Source organism: Tachysurus fulvidraco, chromosome 1 (genome assembly GCF_022655615.1).
Source record: "Tachysurus fulvidraco isolate hzauxx_2018 chromosome 1, HZAU_PFXX_2.0, whole genome shotgun sequence".
NCBI lineage: Eukaryota > Metazoa > Chordata > Actinopteri > Siluriformes > Bagridae > Tachysurus > Tachysurus fulvidraco.
In genome coordinates this window covers 6463187-6478771 of record NC_062518.1, presented here as the reverse complement: position 1 = coordinate 6478771, position 15585 = coordinate 6463187, and the positions used below count along the sequence as shown (strand labels likewise).

At 37.3% G+C, this 15585-nt stretch overlaps 1 protein-coding gene across 9 annotated transcripts in view; it reads right to left on the bottom strand.

Annotated features, from left to right (window-relative positions):
- Positions 1–355: 355 nt before the first annotated feature.
- kcnc1a (potassium voltage-gated channel, Shaw-related subfamily, member 1a) overlaps positions 356–15585 on the bottom strand; it is a 38699-nt gene continuing 23469 nt past the window's right edge. The window contains exons 3-5 of one of the 9 annotated variants that reach the window (XR_003439159.2): positions 9033–9218; positions 3448–3642; positions 1294–3258 (exon numbers count right to left, since the gene is read on the bottom strand). Coding sequence is in view for 8 of the 9 variants with exons in the window: in XM_027137039.2 (XP_026992840.1) it covers positions 8038–8156; positions 9033–9218 (305 nt within the window). In the remaining variant the exon portion in view is untranslated. Of the gene's footprint in view, positions 649–1293; positions 3643–3909; positions 8157–9032; positions 9219–10352; positions 15468–15585 lie in introns of those variants that run through there. The other 8 variants (XM_047815617.1, XM_027137040.2, XM_027137041.2 and 5 more) reach the window with 8 other exon arrangements.

Genomic DNA, 15585 nt, shown 5'->3' with positions numbered 1-15585 from the left:
ACGTTTAAGAGACTAAAACACCAAAAAATAAAATTGATAATGTCATTGAGGATGTGATACTTTATTTTATGTTTTTAATACCATTCTACTAAACATTACTACTAAAATGTCTTGTAAAGTGTATGATTTGGCACTTTGTTGTAGGCTATATTTTATTTATCTTTTGTTGTTGCTGCTTTGCTTTTGGCTAAGATAGTCTTCTTCTGTTGCATTCCTAATAAGTATAGCCAAATGTCATATGTCATAGGTCAAACATGTACTGAGTTTATGTCACATTCATAAGAAAGCTAGAACTTTCAAGCAAGACAATAAACAAGAGTATGAACTAAAATAAAAAAAAAAAAGAGGTGGGGATTTTGGTGCTACCTGTTAATATTGGAGAGTTCAAAACACTTACTTATTTGTCAGTCATTTCATTCAATATTGGTGGAACTCTTGTTGCAAATTGCGGAGTGATAACACAAATGTATGGTGGTGATAAAATGTGGAGTTCATATGGAAAATGTGAACAGGTTGGCAGGTGTGAATATGGTAAGGTGTAGAAGAGTCCTTTAAGAGTATGTTGGGAATAAAATACACCAAAATACACTAAGGTTAGTCTTCTGGCTTGCAGTCTGTGTCACCGAATTAGCTGAATGAAACATGTACCTGAAATAGCACACATACACAACAACACATACATCAAATAATTACTCATCTGTACATACACTCAAGCAAAAAGAAAGATACTGCATGACTTATAGTACTACACATTGTATTACTGAGCAGGCAGAAATAAGCTTGATGACTTAATATAAACATGATTTAATAAATATGTCGGTGAATGCAAATGTTTGCACCCCCATAATAAAGAATGAAAAATACATCTTGATTTTACAAATTATAAGTAATTAGTAAAGCGAGAAAATTCTGAATGCTACACCCATGCAGCATAGAGTCATGGGAAATTCGGACCGCCCTTGAGAAAAATCACACACTTGTGTTGCTATGGTTATGCTATTAGGTAACAGGGTTGCCATAGTGTCTGAACAGATCAAAGCTCAGTAAGAGAACAAGGAATAAAGAGAGCACACACACACACACACACACACACACACACACACACACACACACACACACACACACACATCAAACACCAAGATGAAAAAAATAAGTATATATAGAACAACACTGTGAACTTCACGTCTAGGACACAGGGGGCAGTACTTCGTTTGAAGGCACAATTTTTTTAATAATATATGCACACTATGAAGAGCAAACAATAAAATATAAATTAACAGCAACACACAAAAGTATATGAATAGAAAGAATGTTTTATTAATTTAAATCCTTGTCTTTTTATTGAAATAATTAAATGTCACAAAAACAACTGCAAAGGGCCTGTTTGAAAAATAGCCTTTAGAGTTTGCTCAGCTCTTGTGTAGGTTTCTTGTTGTTCCTTGTGGATATGAGCTTTATAAGATCCTCTTCATTATCTCCGTCAGGAACTGCTGAAACAGCACAATAACAGCTCAAGATCTGAGGTTCAACTCTGCTTTTGCAGTACTGCCAGTTCTGGCAATTTCACACTAGAGAGTTGAAGCCGTATTACAGAAAAGGCATTAAATTTCCATTTACTCAAAAGTCTCTGTAAGAGAAAAGTGATGTGTCATGCTTGTCAACATATGTCCAAGGTCACTTTTCATTGTCAACATTTTATATAAAATGTTGAACAGAGATATGCAATAAAGCTTAATATTTGCAAATCATGCTGTTTGCTTTTTGGTTAAGATAAGATATATCTTTATTCGTCCCACAATGGGGAAATTTCTCATTACAGTCTAATATCTGATATTATTTATCTCAGTCTACACACTGGTGTCCAAATGACAAAGGGGAAAAATACAGCAACACATAGGCACCTAAAAGCATAAAATATTAACAGAATACAGTATAATTGTGTGCTCAAGATCTTGATCAGGATCTTGGACATGCTCAAGAAATTAGCAGGCAAGCCTTGTAATATTAAGATATCGAATGGCAATATACTATTATTGATGAATCTATTGCTGTGTTATAAGTAAAAGGTAAAAAAACATTATAGTGTTTTCTAATTACTCATGCCATACGTTATTACTCTTTTCATTTCAAGTCATTTTAAGTCATCTTTAAGAAATCCACATATACTACCACTGGTTATTATATAAAGTGCATTACTTTGTGATAATAAATCCATTTTCAGGTCCTATAACCCCACTCATCACTGTAGTGCTCCTTTTGCTATCGAAAAATGGCAACAACAAAAAAACATGCATTAAAAACACCCAGTTTTGCCATTAACACTAAATATAGGAAGGCCAAAGATATTCTCTTTGTGTTCATTTGTATCCTTTGTCTTTGGTTGACATTAAAACCAGCTGAGGTTGTGGTGAAGCTGGTTTAAAAACTGATCTAACATGGCATTAAACCAGGGGTTCTGAACTATATATATATTTTTTCCAAAGTTCTTGATAAATGACTGAATAGGGAGTCATTTAGCTTTTAATTTATAACTGTGGTTATAACTGTGTGTTTTACCAATTAAACTAGAGCCAAATACTCTGAACAGGTGAGACATCTGTTTTGAACTCGAAGAGATAATTATATATACTCAACATTCAATTTTTGTTATTAAGGAACAGCATAGATTCAACCTTATCATAGCTTGAAGGAATTAACAGGCTAGCATGTGCAAAGCGCAAAGAAAGGCAATTCATGTATAGCAGTAACATTAAAAAGAGAAGCACACCTGAAATACCTATCAGAAAAAGCAATTTCATGAATGGCTGAAGTGAATAACAAGTACAAGTGGTTAGTGAGCAGTTCTTACAGAGAAGCTGTAACAGTAAAAACATTACTCGGGACTATCAATGGAAACCACAAGTAGACACATTAACAACATGGATAGTCACACGAATGATAACACTCATGCAGTCAAACACAGTCTTACTCACATCACAGTTACACCACAAATAGAAACGTTGACAGTAAGATGTGCTACGAACAAAACGAGGGTGGAAACGTTTCTTCCTAGAAAAGTGTAGAAAGGAGAGGGAGGTACATGAGAAGACGCTTCCCTCTTCTAAGCTGGTTTAGCCACTCGATTATGTACGACAATTAGACAAGATAATCAGGTGGGATCAGAGGTGTTGTGAGCCATGCACAGAGTGGTCGGAACACCACGGTTCATGACACACACAGAGTCTGCAGGCCGCCTGCTCCGGCCAGGCCTCTCCGCCGCTACACACAGGGAAAGAAGAGAGACAACACACTAGTTATTACTCAGACAGGTGAGTGGAAGATGATGTTTAAAGGGAAATGAAAAGAAGGCGAGGAGAGATAAAAGGAGCACGAAATGGTAAAGCAAAAAAGTTTATCATGCATCTCGAACATGCCCTGGGTTAATGCATTATACATGATGGTACATACACTTTCGTCTGAAAGTTTAGATCATGCAGCTCAAGTTTATCTGCAGTTCCCTTGAAATGTCACTTGTTTTATTTGTCTCCATGCTTTTAAGTGCAGTTTAACATGCTATCTCCTTTAGACGATCTCTTCTTTTCCTCCTTCAATCATTTCAGACGACCTCTTTTTGCCCTTAGATCACCAGGCCAAAGAGAGTATCTATTCATACCAGGAGAGAATAAATAAATAAATAAAATGACATTCATTTCCATTCAATGAAAAAACAAAGTCTGCAAACAGGTTTCATACAAAATTTATTTCATGCTAGAATTGGAACCATGTGCTCTTTTATCTATCAACTTTTTTATTTTATTTATTTATCCTTTTTTTTTGCATAACATTGTGCATGCATCTGATTCACTCCCCGTAGCTCTAAATTGCATACAGTGCTCTTATGTTGTAAATATACATCTGTCTTTTTTTTTAAATTTGTAATCATTTTGTACCTAAAAGAAAAGATATGAGTAAAGATGTGCAATGCACACCTTGACTCCCTTCTTTTAACACTATGACAATTTTTGTCATTTTTTTATGTCATTTATTTTTCAAAAATAACACTGTCAAAAGTCTGTACTTAATATGTGAAATAAACAGCTGCTCACGATAGCTCTCCACATGATCTACGAACCAATATTATAGCATAAAACAGAAAAATATCAACTAAATTTGCTTTTTTCGCTTAGTTAGATTCAATAGCACAAGCATGCCAAACAGAAACAAGATGAAAAGATCGAACTGCGCACACAGAAAGCTTGCTGATATCATTTCTTTTGTCCTCCTTAGCAACAACTTGTTTCGTATTCAAGATTTGAGGTCAATATGACCAGAGCCGGCTTACAGGTGTTTAGAAGCACAGATGAAAATGGTAACGTATATAATTTGCTGCTAAAGAATTGTACATCTTTGAACATCTTGTAATCATGGCTACATGAAGCGTATTCAAAAAGTGAAGAAAGAAAATATATATTTTTTCATACATATATTCATAACAGCAGTAAGCATTTTTTTAAACATACCACCATGCAACTCATGCTAAAATGTAAGCCTTCTACAACTGTCACATAGGACAATGTAGATTATACCAGTACAAGTGTTAGTGGATAGAATGCGCCATTGTTTATTAATGTTATTCCACTTCTTCTAATCAACAGCAGATTGTACCATGTCTTCAGTGCTGATGAATTTTTGTCCACACTTTCAGTCCTTTAAAAAAGTGTCCTTGTCCAAAAAAAGACCCTTTGCTGCTTTGAGAGGGTAATCAGACAGAACAAAAAGAAGCTTTCGCAACCTTGGTATGTGAAGAATATTCAAACTTAGTACCAGTATCCTACTGTCTTTTCTCTTTCCTTTTCTCTACAATGCCTCTCTCCATTGGAAAGTGACCTCAAGCCACTGTGGAGCCAAGAAACGTTGGAGAGTAAGTTTTCCTCTCTGAGCCGATGTGGTCCTGTGGTCAGGTCACACGAAGTGCTTCTGCCTGCATATACTTAACTAGGACAGTCTCGTCTTTACAGGAATCTGTAGTAGAGAATACAGGGGAGGGTGGGGTTGCTCAGGGTCATCCTGCCACTGCGCCTCGGCCATTCAACTCAGCTTACACAATGAGGACGATTGGGAGGGAAAAATAAGGTGAAGAGACTTCTCACGGAGGAAAAAAAAAGCATTGGATTCTTGGACAATCCAGATTTGCCAGAAAAGAGAAGGGATGGACAGAGACATAGAGAAAGAAGGAAACAGTAGAGAGACAGCTGCTGAGGACAGCAGGAAGAGACTGTGGCATGCGGGAGACTTTTTTTTTCTTTGGGTGGGGGGGGGGCTATGCTGTCAGACTGGACAGAGGTGGAAACCTGTTTTGCAGGTGAATTGGAGTAAAACGAATGGGACTTGAAGCTGAGCAGATTTTTTGTGGATTAAAAAACAGACAAGGCAAAGACAAAAAGTAAGGTGCAGCATGGGTAGGAAACCGCTCAGCATCTTGGGCTCACGTTTCAGCTACACATTGCCACTCACTGAATGCATTTATCGATTTATTGTTCTGATTTGATGTACAGGTGTCTGCTGGTGAATTAAACACGGCTACAGTGCAAAAAAAATCAAAAGGGAGGATTAAATGAAACCTCAAGTATATATGCAGTTAGATATGTAGGATGTGCAGTTGGAGCCTGGTTTATACACTTTCCCTGAGAACTTCTTTAGACATTTGACAGATTTGTTTATTCTTTCTAACAGCTGAAAAGCAACAAACAATAGTGACAGAAAGCCACCGAGACAGGGAAAGAGGACAGAAAGCCAGATAAGGAAGCAAAGCTCTAATTTCGACAAGGACAGAGCATACCAACACAGCAATAGGCGTCCTAATAGGGGTTAGATGAGAAGGAGGGAGAACTGAAGTTCTAGCAGACAGATTAGGTCATTGCTCCCTACTTCACCATTCATTCCCCACAGGATAAAATGAGAATGGGAGCTCTGCACAAGAACAAGCTGAGCATAGGACCTAGTGGATAACAATACCCATTTGGCCAGCTCTGTTGACTATCGTGCCCATGTGCCAGGACTTTTTCTATCCTTGGTTTGATAAAGTGGAATGTGCAAATGACTGTCAAATACAGAGACTGTGTGCTCTGTTTTCAGTTTTAGGGATGGATTCATATCTGGTTTTAGTTGTCAGCTGTCAGCATTTTACCAGCTGTCAGGCATCATGCAGTTAAAAAAGAGCAGACATGCACTGAGGAAAAGTTTGGGCTGATATCAAGTAAGATAGAGGGTTACTGGAGAACAAGGTTTAGGAGAAATGCTACAAATATTTTTGAGGTATTTGCAAAATGTATTTGTTCTTCAAGTGGGAAAAGGGGCCATATGTACTAAGACCTATCGTGGTAATTTTCACTAAGACTGATAAAAATTGCAATCTTTTTTTTTAATTTGTTGATCTATTTTGCTTCGCTCACAGTTTTCCCCACTGAATTATGTGACTTGTTTTTCTATTCTAAGACCTGTCTCTGCCCTGTCACATCACTGGTTTGTTAACTAATTGTGTTCACCTGTTCTGTGTTAGGCCTTGGTTGAGTCTATTTCCTGGTTTTGACCTGTTTTGACATATATTACGGATTATCCCCATATAATACTGCCTGCCTATATTTTGACATCTTCTATGGATTTTCCTGTCTTTTCTTATCCATTTTGTCTTTCAGTCCACATTGAAAAGGTCATTTCTTCCACACCACAAACAATTTAATAACTCACTTTGTACAGCCAAAAAAAATTATATATATATTATTATAAATATAAATTATATTTAGTTATTGTGGATTGTGGATTTAGGCCTAATAAGTACTAATTACTGCCAGTTTAACACCAATTTAAGATGGTGGATATGATCAGTTTTGTAGGTGATATATGTATTAAGGATGTGCATACACAAGTGCTTTAAGTAACATATGGCTAGTTCAGTAGATCCATAGTTTTGCGTGCTTCTCTGTCTGCTGTATCAGGTAGATCTGATGTATCATTAGTAGATAGGGCCCAATAATCCCTCAGTAAATGTGATATTGAAATCATCTTATAGCTGCCCAGAAAGGCTTTACATTTGCCTGAAAGATTCCATGAATGACTCTTATGGTTCTTATCAAGATCAACACTAAAATCATTTACCTATTCATTACTACATGTTTTATGACATTCCTGTTCATGTACTCCCTACAGGGTCCATTTCTCCCAACCAATACCAGCCCCTGCAGCAGGACAAAGCATGCAGGAAGGTCTATAACCTGGGCCGAAACATGCAGCACACCAAAGTACAAAACTTGCCTTAAAACAGCTACATTAAAACTGCAAACACTTACACAACCAAACACAGTTGGACACACACACCTCTCTTTCACGCTCTCTTTCTTTCTCACACACACATTTGCTGACATAGCCTACATATGTACAGAAAAATACTTTCACACTGACAAAAGCTCTTACAAACACAATCAACACATTTTAAACAGCAAACTGAGACAGAAATATTCTGTGTGTGTAGGAGAAGTGCGTGTGGTATGTAGCTGTTGATTGTTCTTATGGTGCTTCTAAAAGTGGAAACGTGGATTTAAACAGAGCATGCTCACACAGAGCTGGACACAAGACACAGAGAGACAGTGCTATTGCTTGGTTAGTGATGACACTGGTTCAACTTTTATTGATCTTACCTAGCCTCTGTTTAGAATATTATACATAGATTTATGACCATCACCAGTCTGGCTACAACAGATGAAAAGCTCTTGATGAAAGCTTTCTTGTCCATAATGTATATTTATAACCTACTCCTTGCTTCTGGCCTTGTAGTTAAACACTAAGAAGCTGATGAATTTCCATCTAAACAGTCTTGGTTGTAACTACAATGGCTGCAGGTGGATAAGTGAGTACAAACAGTGTTTCCCCATACTGATTTAAATAGTGTGTAAAAATGACAGGGATCTCACAAGCTGCAGGGGATGGATGGACTTTTAGTTGCTAATTATGTCCTAAAAGGCATCTGCATTCTGCTATTAGTGATTAAAGTGGGGCTGGCAGTCAGGTGGTGACTCTTGCATGGCCATCCTCCTGGCTGTGTGTCCACCCTAACTGCAACAATGGGTAGCCTAGCGTGGGACCGGCTGGGTCCCCCCCTGCCCTCCCTGAGAACGTTCCAGCTATTGGCCAATCATAGGACCAGAGGGAAAACAATGACAGGAGTAACAAACACAAAGGGACAGACGTACGGACAGCCAAGTGTAGGAGATAACAAGTAAAAAACAAACGACAAAGAAAAAAACAGAAAAAAGGAAAGATTAAGGTTGGCCCCAGGAGGCAGCTGTATGCGAGTCAAAGTGAGTTTGAACATAATGCAAGACGGTGTTGTGAGAAAAAAAACTTATTACATGTTTAGAAAAGTGGAGTGAGTTGGAGTAATGTAGTTATGTAGATCTAGAGGTTCAAGATGTCATATCCATTACCTTATTTTCACACTAGCAAGTGACAATTTCTTCATGTCAGTTGTCTCTTGCATTTAGCAACCGCTTCAATGGAAACTATTTGCAGGTAGGAACTAAAGTTGCAAACAGGGAACTGAATAAATGTTAGGCCACATGGTCCATAGCACTGGTTCAAGGAATCATTTCAACTAGGTGCTTTAATGCATCTAAATGAATTTTAAATGTTGAATATCCCTTGTTGCTGTTGATGAAATTGCAGCCCACATTGATCAGAAAAGGAATGTTGCTAGGCGTAGAACGTTCGCTTGCTAATGTAAACATAAGGTAAGTATCTAATGGAAATAATGTAGATTAAATATAAAAACTGAAACGGTTTATAACTGAAAATGTTTTTGTAGTCCAGACAGAATGTTTGAATGGTGTCTGACTGCAACTAAGGCAATGTTGTGTGAAATAATAGGCCTTTTCACTGTCTCTCTGTAATGAGTGTGCTCTGGTTTGGTATAATTTTTGGAGGTAGAGATGAACATTGTTTGACTTGAGTTTGTTGTGTGTAAAAATGCATTTGTGTGCATGTGAATAGCTACTACGTACCTTTTCTCACTCTGGCTCCAGGGTGTGTGGCTCGGCCGGTCATGTTTAGAAGGAAACATGGAGTTTCCCCACGTGGTTCGCAGGGGCTAAAAATCTGGCCGTCCTCAGGAGAAATGGCCTGGTCTATGTGTGGACAGTCTTCATTGGCCAGCGCTGCCTTAGCCGCCTCACCGTTCAGTTTGGGATCTTCGAACACACAAGCACATGTGAGAGAATACAGGTGCAGGGCTACGCTTGACGGGTTGCATGCCTCATAGCAGGGGTTAGTTAGGAGGAGGAAGTTAATGAAGCGCCCTCTGTAAGGTTGGTGGTTATGTTCGAAGGAGGTGGTGAATATAACATGCATACTATGGTCTTTTTATAAGAACTGGTGAACTGCATTGGGATACCATGCTCATTCTATTGGATAGATCACCAAATGTCCTCAGCTTGACATGCACACATACAAACAGACACTAAGGGCACTAAAAAGGTATAGAGATCTTATGTGATTTGTTTTTCTTCTTTGTATGTGAGTGAAAATGCTAAAGAACGAACACATATTGCATAGTTATTCTCAACATTAACGGACACAGCTACAGGGTATTTGGAATATACTAAATGATTTTCAGGAAGAAAAAAAAACTTAGATAATCATAAATATGACTGTATACCTAATCAGGACACTGAAATCTTACTATTTAATTTTCAATTCAATTCAGTCAGTTAGCCTCACTGCCTTTTATGGCCTTATAGATTAAGCCATATAAAAATGAAGCAAATTCGTTTGAAAGATACTGTAAGTAAACATTTGCATGCTTGTGTCTCATTAGCTTGCGGTAAGTGATCTTGGGTAAGAGCTAAATATAGAGAATCAGAAGACAGTTTCATACCGAAGAGGAATTTATAGAAATGCTGCATGGCAACCAGCCTGTTCACCTGTGCACACTTTGGCACCAAGAACTCTGACAAATTTATGCCTCGTCGATCACAAAAAGCCAAGGAGGCAGAGCACTGCCAAAAAGCTGTTGAAAAGGAACTGAATTTTATATTGCACACTAATGGCAAAGGTTCCTTTCTACATTTGTTAAGGTCAACCATAAAACAGTTGTAGTCAAGATGCAGCAATCTAAAAGCTATCGATAAGGGAAATTTTGAAGCCTGTTTGGCAACATTACAGCAGACCTGTTTCATTATGGTCAAGTGATGGAATTATCTTCAACCTCTGGCAATGTTACCCTTGTTAGTGAACAAACAGCTATAAAATATAGTCTAGATTATGCTTTATTAAGTATGGCATCCATTCAGCAGGTACTCTCTAGTATCTGTCCCCAGTGTACGATATTTTTCATATTTGACTTTCTCAGGATCCCTCAACAGTGTTGACTCACACACAGATTAACACACACACAGAGCTCTGCACATATGTGTATAAATAGCTGGGCACACACACACACACACACACACACCACCCCAAGGAAATGCTGGCATGTGACGCAAAGCTCCCGGGATGAAAGCATGAGGTGGAAAGGGGGGAGTGGGTTGTGAGTCATCTTTAGAATAGCTCCACACACACAATTAAGGCATTCCTCTCGCTCTTTTATTGTTTCTGTCACTTATCTGCACTTCCTGTGCCTTCCTCAGTCTTAAAATACACATTTAAAAAATGTGCTGATACTGAGCATGACGTAACACACAAAAATATGTATATGTGAAATGTTGTTTGATTTTCTCATGAAACATTTTATCTGCAGCAAAAAAGTTAGTTCATATCTGAACCTAAAGAAACTTAAGAAAGAATTAACTCCTATAAATGCATACATTTGTTTTGATTTGTGTGTGTGTGTGTGTGTGTGTGTGTGTGTGTGTGTGTGTGTGTGTGTGTGTGTGTGTGTGTGTGTGTGTGTGTGTGTTGTAGAGGCCACATCATCTCCTTAGATGAAAGCTACTGTTTAAAGATAACATCTAATGCAACATTAAATATAAACAATTGAGGATCATTTTGCATCAGCTTTATATGGCTGAAATGACAAATAAAACTTCTCGATTTGAATTGCCATAGACAGACGGCAGGTCCATTTGTGATTCATGACATTTTGTGAGTCAGTTTTGTAATCATGTGATGTCAGAAATGTTTCCCAATGGCCTGCTCTTTCAGTTAAAATACTGTGCATAACTTATGGTTCTGTCAAGTTTACATTTTTGTAGCTTAAAATGTACTTTGTCGTCTCACGGATTACTGATTATGGATCTGTAAGAAAACGTTACTTTAAAATAGTTATCCACAATGCAAATACAGTACTAGGAAGGACAGTGTCATCATTTGACAGCACTGTGGGTCAACACTCTGGGTTATAAAGAAATCAGCCCAAGCCGCTAACCATATTTACTTAATCGCTGGTGGTGCTTTGCTTTGTTGTATTTGGTTCCTCAAAAGTAAAATGAATCACTTTAAACCAGTAGCAAATAAGATGATCTGAATGACAAAATTGGGTCTAATTTTTTTTTCCTATTAAAAAAGGCGCATTCCTCTTAGCCTATTTATACTAGCCATCCCTGTATTTTATGAATAAACATATGAAGATCCAGAGCTTGTAATCCCACTGCACACCAAGACTGTGTTATTTACATATAAAAGCAGGGTAACTAAAGCAAGGCCAAGGCATAGAGCAGCCGTTCTGGGGCTCTGATGGGACTGTCCTACTTCTTCGCCACTATTTCTGCTCTGAGATGGCACACAGCGGTACACTTACAACAAAAAACTCTAAATCATCTTTAATTAAGCCTTAGACACATAAATATCTAGAGCATTTACTATTTGTTAATTGTTGGATCAGAGCTCTGATTAATCAGCTAGTTTTAGCTGTTAACCAATATGACATGAATGCAACTTGTGGATGCCACACGTTCACCATAGTTTTTTTATGTCAAGAAAATACATCTGCCAGTCTAAAAAGACATTTCACAGATTTCCAGTTAAATAAAAGTTACAAATTCAATTTCAAAAGCATCTACAGTTTTCACATTTGTAAATAAACCCCTCCGTGAATGAAATAGAGGAATATCAATTGGAAATCAATTTTATCAATTGGAATGGTCACGCTTTGAAAAAAGCCTTGGATTAAAACAAAAAGAAAGCATTCTAGTGAATGTGAATAATTAGTGTTCTATCTAGTATGTCAATGAATTTGAACAGTACAGGGGTGTGTTACAGATGTACTGTACTGTAGGAGACTAACTATGGGAAAGAGAGCACTGTCTCCATCAATCTGAGTTTGTGTGTGTGTGTGTGTGTGTTTGTGCACTGCTTGGGAGTGCTTGTAGCAGAAAGGTGAGCTATTTACCAGCAGGGTTCCTGTTTGTGCATGTGTTTAAGCCTGTACTTGTATATCAACCTTGGGGGAAAAAATGAATGTATGTTCATGCAATGCAAGTCCATGCTGGCTTTGCATCTGCTGTGTGTTTTCCTGTTTGGTGCCAGTCTTACAAATGCCATCTGTCCATCTTTGCTATTTCTCATGGTATTATGCCCAGAGTCAAGCAGCTCGAACTGATTAACCAGGCGTGTATGCCTTATGTGTCTACACACTGAATGCAACGCCAATGCTAGAAAAAGCAACCAGTGAAACAGCAAAAGCAAATAACTAGTGTATTTCATTAACAGTTCACTGAACTGACTGAACTGAACATATTTTTGTAAGATTTTTCATATCTGAATCTAAAGAAGCCTAAGAAAGACTAAATTCCTATAAAAGCATACATTTGTTTTGATGTGTGTGTGTGTGTGTGTGTGTGTGTGTGTGTGTGTGTGTGTGTGTGTGTGTGTGTGTGTGTGTGTGTGTGTGTGTCTGTGTGTCTGTGTGTCTGTGTGTTTTGCAGGAGTTGTTCAAGTTGAGCTGAATGACTGCGGCGTGATGCAGAGCCCGATTCCTATTTTGTGGTTGCTCAGACACTGTCGCCATGGTAACATGCTCCAGTGCCATATTAAAAAAAACAGTGGTGGTGGAAGGCAATAAACAAGACATCAAATGAAAAAGGAGTGTGAGTGGAAAACAGTGAAAACTATTTCTGAATAGAAAATCTGAGTCAGCAGTTTTAGAAATACATTAATTATATTCATTCTGGAAAAATTACTGAAGTTCAAAGCATTTATATGGTACGATTTGATGGAAAGGGTGGTTATAATAAACAGATAAACAATACAGGATAATTTTTATGCTGCTGTACTGTGATTCTCTCTCTCTCCCTCTCTCTCTCTTTCTGACACACACACACACACACACACACACACACACACACACACACACACACACACACACACACACACACACACACACACACAGTTATGACTCATTGCTATCCCTGCACCCTTTCTAATAGTGGCATCCTTATTCATTGAGTACAGCACCTGTCACAGGTCCCCTTAATCACAGCTATAAGAATACAACAGTCTTCCAAAATGCCTTATTTTCCAAAAACCTAAAACCCTATCATTTCAAAATATTAGAAATCAACACTGCTACATGTTCCTTGCCAGTAATTGTACTCTATAATATGTGGTCATTTATAAATAATCACCGGCAAGCTTTAATTACCTGCAAAGATGTTCACTGACTGACAGACAAAATGTAAGTCCGTGCAGTGGTTCGAAATAGTTTCAAATGCACTTTTTTACACCTACGTGGGTGAGACTACGAATGTGAAAATAACCTTCACCATTTATAGTACTAATAAGTGAAATATCACTGTGGTAGCATGTAGGGTTTTATTTAAAATGCTCCACTCTATTCACTTACAAATCTTAACACAGGTATAATGCTAACATATCTAAAACAAATGTAATTAAAAAGGTATGTAAAACCCATCCAGTTAAACTAATCTCCTTAGCAAACATATCATACTGTATATGTATTTTGTATTAACTTACACTGTTTTCATACATAACTAGCATTAATTAGCATTTTTCTCCATGTAAATTTAAATGTAAAGTAAGTTACTTGAGCGTGTACATGCAGCTGTGTACACTGCAGTATAAAAGAACAAGAGCGTATGCTATTGTGTGTTATTTTGTGTATTTACAGATCGTTATCTATCTAAGAGAGATACCATGGTTGATCACAGATGTACCATTGTGTGTGCATGTTTGCAAATTACATCGATCTACAGTATACTGTATGTGTACGTATGGAGCATTATATATAATCTCTTCCTGAATACATACAAGAAGAGCTACTCTCAATTACACACTAATGAAACAACTCTTTCTTTCTCTTACTATCTTCAGCTCTCTTATGAAAGTGGACAGTCTCTAAGTACTTCCAGTGAAAGCACTTATCTGCTCTTACACTCATTTCAGGCTACTTACTAATGTCAGGGGGCAGAATTTTCATGCTCATAAGTATCTTTTTCACTAGAGGAGTAGTAGTGTTAGTGTGACGGCCTGGTGTTAACACTTTGTGGAATAAAGCAGAACAATTAAATAAAAATATATAAATAAACAGTCTGTGTGAATTATACAGGTAGTCGGTTGATACGTTTGGTATTAAATGTGTACTATGTTGAGTTTGTTTCAACATGTTCCCTGTACAGAGAAGATATGTACATTTATGTTTACACTAATCCATACCTTTTTTTAGGTATGGAACTACATTTTTGTTTCATGTTTGTCTCATCCAAAAAATTTTGTCTATGGCATTGTTGAATGTACATTATATGATGGCAGATTTTATATATCTGCCTTGGCGTGCCAATAATATGTGAGTTTGGATGTAACAAATTTAACAAGTTCTTTTAGGTATTCAGGAAAGTCATTAAAATTCCCGTTTGTAATGATAAAACATTTTGTATGCTACAAATGGGGTTTTGACTACAAATACATCAAAATTACGATTAAAATAACACTGAAGTCTTGTTCCTGATATAAAATGCCACACATAATCCTCTATTAGTTCATTACAAAATGTAACATACTGTATGTGCCTTAAGAGATTGCTACATAACATACTGTATATCTGTATATATAAAGTTCTATATCTAGTTATATATAGCTTTATCAGTCTATGTGCAACTACAAGCTACACATCAACATCACTTAATATTCTTATTGACTGCATTATATGATCTACATAAATATGTATAGGCCTATGTCAATACACACACATTAAGGACCTAAGAGTTAGATTGGTATATTTCATTATAGCTGAATGAGCATGCTATGGATTTTTTTTTTTCCTTCTATAAAAATGCAGTTCACCTTGATATGTTCCATAGTAGGAAAGCATCCAGTGTTAGAAAAGTGTGTGGTGTAGAGTGAGACTTTTAATGGCACTGTGTGTGTATTTATGTGCAACAGAATAGGAAAAAATGCTGAATGGGTTTTTTAATGCCTCTGGAGGTTGATATGCAGAAGTTGCTTGCTTGTCTGGAAAGTGAGAAATGTTGCATTGAGGAGGCAAGCTGAGGGAACAGTAAAGAAGTCAGTGGGGCAGAAGGAAAGGAAACAGAGGGTTCAGTCTCATTCTCAGGCTAGGAGTATTTAGTCTCTTTTCGTGCATTCAGATGGTCATGCCACTGA